At 46.1% G+C, this 6,000-nt stretch overlaps 1 protein-coding gene across 4 annotated transcripts in view; it reads left to right on the forward strand.

The window, feature by feature from the left end:
• The window catches only part of LOC114649582 (inactive dipeptidyl peptidase 10), a 101,402-nt gene extending 96,592 nt beyond the window's left edge, over positions 1 to 4,810 (forward strand). For 2 of the 4 annotated variants that reach the window (XM_051925049.1, XM_051925050.1), the window contains exons 25-26: positions 4,082 to 4,155; positions 4,212 to 4,810. In XM_051925049.1, coding sequence (XP_051781009.1) covers positions 4,082 to 4,155; positions 4,212 to 4,370 — 233 coding nt within the window. In that variant the 3' untranslated portion in view covers positions 4,371 to 4,810. The remainder of the gene's footprint in view (positions 1 to 4,081; positions 4,156 to 4,211) is intronic. The other 2 variants (XR_007934488.1, XM_051925051.1) reach the window with 2 other exon arrangements.
• The last annotated feature ends 1,190 nt before the right edge of the window (positions 4,811 to 6,000 follow it).

Genomic DNA, 6,000 nt, shown 5'->3' on the forward strand with positions numbered 1-6,000 from the left:
GTATCTCACATTAGCGTACAGACATGTAGAGTGGCGTGCAAAAGTTTGGGCCCCCCTTGTTTAAAATGTCTGCCACTATGTTAAAGTGAGCAGAAGATGAGCCGATCACCAAAAGAACATCTTCTTTTCAGCATTTTATGCCAGATCGGTGTATTGTTTTTGTTTTGTATAATTGCACAGTGATAAAATGAAAGGAGATATTTGAGGTCTCAGATGACTTTTCCCAAGGTGGTCCATCAGCCCATCAGCACTACGGCTTGTTCACAGTCATCGTGGTGCAAATGTCAAAGCTGTAGAAATTCTCAGGCCCCTCAAGCCATCCCAACAATCCGCAGCCATGGGCTCCTCTAAGCTGCTGCATGGCATCTCTGAAAAATCAAAGAATTGATGGCCACAAAGCAGAAGGAGGCGACAGCAAAGCGTGGTCAGGTGGCCGTGTCCTCAGTTTGTAATGTTATTACGAAATGGCAGCTAACAGGAATGGAGGAGGTCTGGAAGACCAAGAAAACTTTTGGACAGAGCTGCTCCCTGGATTGGTAGAAAAGCAAATAAAAACCGACGTTTGATGGCAAAAGACCTTCAGGAAGATTTAGCCGACCCTGGAGTGGTGGTCCACCTCAACACATAGGACCTCCATGGTGGAGTCAGCAGGAGAAAATCTTTCCTGTGTCCTCACCATAAAATTCAGCGCCTGAACATCAAAACACATCTGACGCATTCAGGAAACGAGTCCTGTGGCCCGTTGAGATCATAACAGAACTTCATGGCCACCACGTGCAAAGGTGTCTTGGGAGAAAAAATAGGGGGCTGAAGTCTGGGAGAAGACCACGTATCTGACTATTAAACATGGCGGTGGATCGATCAGCTTTGGGCTTGTGTGGCAGCCAGTGGCACAGGGGGGGGGCACGTCAGTGGTAGAGGGGCGAATGGAGTCAAAGAAAGAGTAGCAAACATCACGCCGTCTGTGAAGAAGAAGAAGCTAAATAGAGGACACGATAAGGAGCTGAAACTCACATCACAGTCTACAGTGAAATCCCTCCAGAGGCGCAGGGTGACAGGTTTGCCATGACCCTCACAGACCCCCCCGAAAATCAGTGGAGGTCCCAAAAGAGAGAGAGCAGTGCAGGCAAGTTATTAGGAGCCTTTTGGAAGGACGAATGGGTGGAAAGATCCCAAGTGAGACCTGGAAGAGTCTTAGCTGGTGACAAAAAGTGTTTTACAAGCTGTGAGACTCACCAAAGCGGGCCATGGTGCGGGCCCAAACTTTGGCTTCAGGCCCTTTTCATTTATTTTTTGGCATTTTGTGCCTGTGAAGGATGGAAATAAAAATTATAATCTTGCTTAAAATATTAAAGAAATGTCAGTCAGTCATTTTTCCAACCCGCTATATCCTAACTACAGGGTCATGGAGGTCTGCTGGAGCCAATCCCAGCCAGCACAGGAAGCAAGGCAGGAACAAACCCCGGGCAGGGCGCCAGCCCACCACAGGGCGCACACACAAGGGACAATATTCAGAATCGCCAATGCACCTAACCTGTATGTCTTTGGACTGTGGGAGGAAACCCACACAGACACGGGGAGAACATGCAAACTCCACGCAGGGAGGACCCGGGAAGCGAAGCACAGGTCTACTTACTACGAGGCAGCAACGCTACCACTGCCGCCCTTAAAGAAATGTGTCCTCTTAAATTTCATGCCTTTTGGTGGTCCGTTCATCTTCTGCCCACTGAACTGTTTCACAGTAACTGGCATTTTCAGCACGGGGGGCCTAGACCTTTACATGCCACCGTAGGTTCAGTAGTTTCCTTGTGGAGTTTTAATGCAGCACTATGTCACCCGCTTATCTTGTTGGAAGCTCCATGTTGCTTTAGCACGGTGATTCCCAACGTGGGGTGCAATTTGATTTTTTAGGGGGGCAATTCGAGAATTTGGGTACGTTAAACAATTTATAAAATGAGAAAACAGATATTCACTCTTAAAAATGATAGAAAAAATAAACAAATAATTTTTATTTTGATTTTTTTACAGAGACATTTATATATTTATATAAACACAGAAGGGATAGTGAAGAACTCTTTAATTTATGATTTTACAACCGGATTGGGTTTTTTTACTTAGAAATCATTTTTACCATTAAAATAATATGAATTGTAACAATGATTATAAAATTTTGCAATATAACAAAAATATAAAATGATCAAAATATTACAGATAAAGCTGTCATTAACGTTGTTTTATATTTATGAATATCCATGCATTATCCAACCCGCTATATCCTAACTATAGGGTCACAGGGGTCTGCTGGAGCCAATCCCAGCCAACACAGGGCGCAAGGTAGGAAACAAACCCCGGGCAGGGCGCCAGCTCACCACGGGGCAAAAACACCCAGCACACACACAAGGGACAATTTAGGATCACCAGTGCACCTAACCTGCATGTCTTTGGACTGTGGGAGAAAACCCACGCAGACACGGGGAGAACATACAAACTCTACGAAGGGAGGCCCTGGGAAGTGAACCCTGGATTTCTCTTTATTTTGGACCTAATTTAATGATTAGTTAAAATTGCTTTTATATTATATTATTATCCAGCCATCCATCCATTTTCCAACCCGCTGAATCCGAACACAGGGTCACAGGGGTCTGCTGGAGCCAATCCCAGCCAACACAGGGCACAAGGCAGGAACCAATCCCAGGCAGGGTGCCAACCCACCGTAGGACACACACAAACACACCCACACACACACACACTAGGGCCAATTTATAATCGCCAATCCACCTAATCTGCATGTCTTTGGACTGTGGGAGGAAACCCACGCAGACACGGGGAGAACATGCAAACTCTACGCAGGGAGGACCCTGGAAGTGAACCCAGGTCCACAGGTCTCCCAACTGCGAGGCAGCAGCGCTACCCACTGCGCCACCGTGCTGCCCTTATATTATTATATTATATTATCCATGCATCCATTATCCAACCCACTCAATCCTAACTACAGGGTCACGGGAGTCTGCTGGAGCCAATTCCAGCCAACACAGGGTGCAAGGCAGGAAACAAACCCCGGGCAGGACGCCAGCCCACCGCAGGGCACACACACACACCAAAGTGGCTGAGTGGTGGCTCTGAGGCTAGCGATCTGCACTGGCAATCGGAAGGTTGCCGGTTCGAATCCCATAAGATGCCAAAAGGGACTCTGCTCTGTTGGGCCCTTATGCAAGGCCCTTAACCTGCAATTGCTGAGCACTTTGAGTAGTGAGAAAAGCGCTATATACAGTAAATGCAAAGAAAGAATTACACCAAGCACACACTAGGGACAATTTAGGACCACCAATGCACCTAACCTGCATGTCTTTGGACTGTGGGAGGAAACCCATGCAGACACTGGGAGAACATGCAAACTCCACGCAGGGAGGACCCAGGAAGAGAACCACAGGTCTCCTTACTGCGAGGCAGCAGCGCCACCCACTGCGCCACCCTTTATGAATATCACGTCTCTTATTAAATGTTTTCAACACTGTATTTGCTGTATTTTCATATTACTTCATATTATCTATATATTTTTAACAATTTCTTAGTGATTTCTTTGGCAGTAGATAGATAGATAGATAGATAGATAGATAGATAGATAGATATGAACGGCACTATATAATAGATAGATAGATAGATAGATACTTTATTAATCCCAAGGGGAAATTCACATATTTCAGCAGCAGCATACTGATAAAAACAATATTAAATTAAAGAGTGTTAACAATGTAGGTATAACAGACACTAACTTTGTATACTGTGCTATCCTTTCCCACTTTTGTTTCCATGCTCTTTGGAAGCTTGTTTAGACCAAATTAATGACATTTTGGGCTTCCTCCACATGAGTAGGAGTTCACTTTTTGAATAGGTAATAATAAGAATAAGGTATATGTTACAGTGGGGGACATCATGATTTTAGAGAGGCCTAGGTGGGGCATGGCCAAAAAACCACTGCTTTAGTGGGTTTCTGACAGGCAGCCCCGCAGGAGACATCACTACCTACCCATTCCATTCTTCCATACTGAGCCCCTGGTCATCATTTCTTTTTCTCTTGCAGCCAAAGTGCATTTCCAGCACAGCGCTGAGCTCCTGCACCATCTCATCCTGGTGGAGGCCAACTACACCCTGCAGGTGAGTGCATGTCGGAATGTCCGCCTGCATGCCTGTCTGTCTGTCCCTCCCAACAGGATTTCAAAGCTCCGCCCCTCTCCCAGGTCTACCCTGATGAAGGCCACGCCCTGCAGTCTGAGCGCAGTCGGCAGCATCTTCAGCACACGCTGCACCGGTACCTACTGGGATGCTTCCAGAACCCGAAGAAGAGAACTTCGGATGCAGACGAGGAGTAATAGCCATGCCGGGCTGGGATTCCCTGGACCTGCACGATAAGGTGGCCACCTTGTACACTTCACCTCCTTGGCAGCTACCGGCACGCGCCTGCTGGGTGCATCAGACTGTAAGCTTTGAGTTTGGAGCGCCATTTTAGTCTCCTTTTTTTCAGCCCCCCTCCAGAAAAAAGCCTCGGCTCACCAGCAGAATCAGCAATAAAATGCACTGTGACAGCCACCACAGCTTTACCTCATGCCACCTGGGCATAAGGCAGCACCCAGCAGCACCAAACTCCATGAATCCCTGCCAGGAGGCCCCTCACAGAGCGGGGTGGGAGAGGGCAGTGCCCACCACTGAACTCTGTGACTAAAAGTAGAATGCTGCATGAGGAACTTCAGGAATGACACGGGCGTGAATGCTTGTATTACTGCTTCTGGTTTTAATAAAAGTTTTATTAAAAAAGTGAGATTTATTGGAATCTCCTTCTGCAAATGCTCCTTTTGGATTTTTTTCTTCAGCAACAGCATTGTCAAGTCAGTTTAGCAACAGAAAACCTTTAACGACTGTAAAGCGGATGTGACATTACATGACTTCTGCTTGTAGGTTAAGTGAGACTGTCTGACTTATTAAAAGCACGAGAACAGGCCACTCAGCCAACCAACGCTCGACGTTCCTATCTGCTTAACTCCTCCAAAATAACATCAAGCTGAGTTCTGAAGATCCCTGCAGTCCTCCTGTCCACCACACTACTTGGTCATTCATTCCACGTGTCTGTGGTCCTCTGTGTGAAGAAGAACTTCCTAAGGTTTGTGTGAAATTTCCCCTTCAAAAGTTCCCAGCTGTGTCCCCGTGATCTTGATGAACTCATTTTAAAGTCACCATCTGATCCACTGCACTAATTCCCTTCATCATTTTGAACACTTCAGTCAGGTCTCCTCTTCATCACTGTAAAGGCTCATCTCTTTTAATCTTCATAACTCACCCTCTGTAGCTCTCAATCAGCCTCGTCACTCTTCTCTGAACTTCCTCCAGTGCTGCTGTGTCTTTATGGAGTCATAAACTGACCACAGGACTCCAGATGAGGCCTCACCAGTGTGTTATAAAGCTTGAGCAGAACCTCCTGTGACGTACTCCACACATTAAGACGCTATATAACCTGACATTCTGTTAGCCTTCTTAATAGCTTCTGATCACTGTCTGTCTGATAGTCCTCTACGACTCCTAAGTCCTCATAAGTTGGGCTCTCAATGTTCAGACCTCCCATTGTGTATTCAGACCTAAACCTGGAGACCACAACTGACCCCAGGACTCCAGATGAGGCCTTACCAGTGTGTTATAAAGCTTGAGCAGAACCTCCTGTGACTTGTACTCCACACATCAAGGAGCTATATAACCTGACATTCTGTTAGCCTTCTTAATGGCTTCTGATCACTGTCTGTCTGATAGTCCTCTACGACTCCTAAGTCCTTCTCATAAGGTGGGCTCTTGATTTTCAGACCTCCCATTGTGTATTCAGACCTCACATTTTTATTTCCTACATGTAATACTTTATTAACATTACATTTCATTTATTCCCAAATTCTGCCCAAGCCTGTGTGCTGTCCAAGTCCTTCTGTGATGATTCAAAGGATTCTTGATTATCTGCCAATT

Source organism: Erpetoichthys calabaricus, chromosome 3 (genome assembly GCF_900747795.2).
Source record: "Erpetoichthys calabaricus chromosome 3, fErpCal1.3, whole genome shotgun sequence".
NCBI classification, from domain to species: domain Eukaryota; kingdom Metazoa; phylum Chordata; class Cladistia; order Polypteriformes; family Polypteridae; genus Erpetoichthys; species Erpetoichthys calabaricus.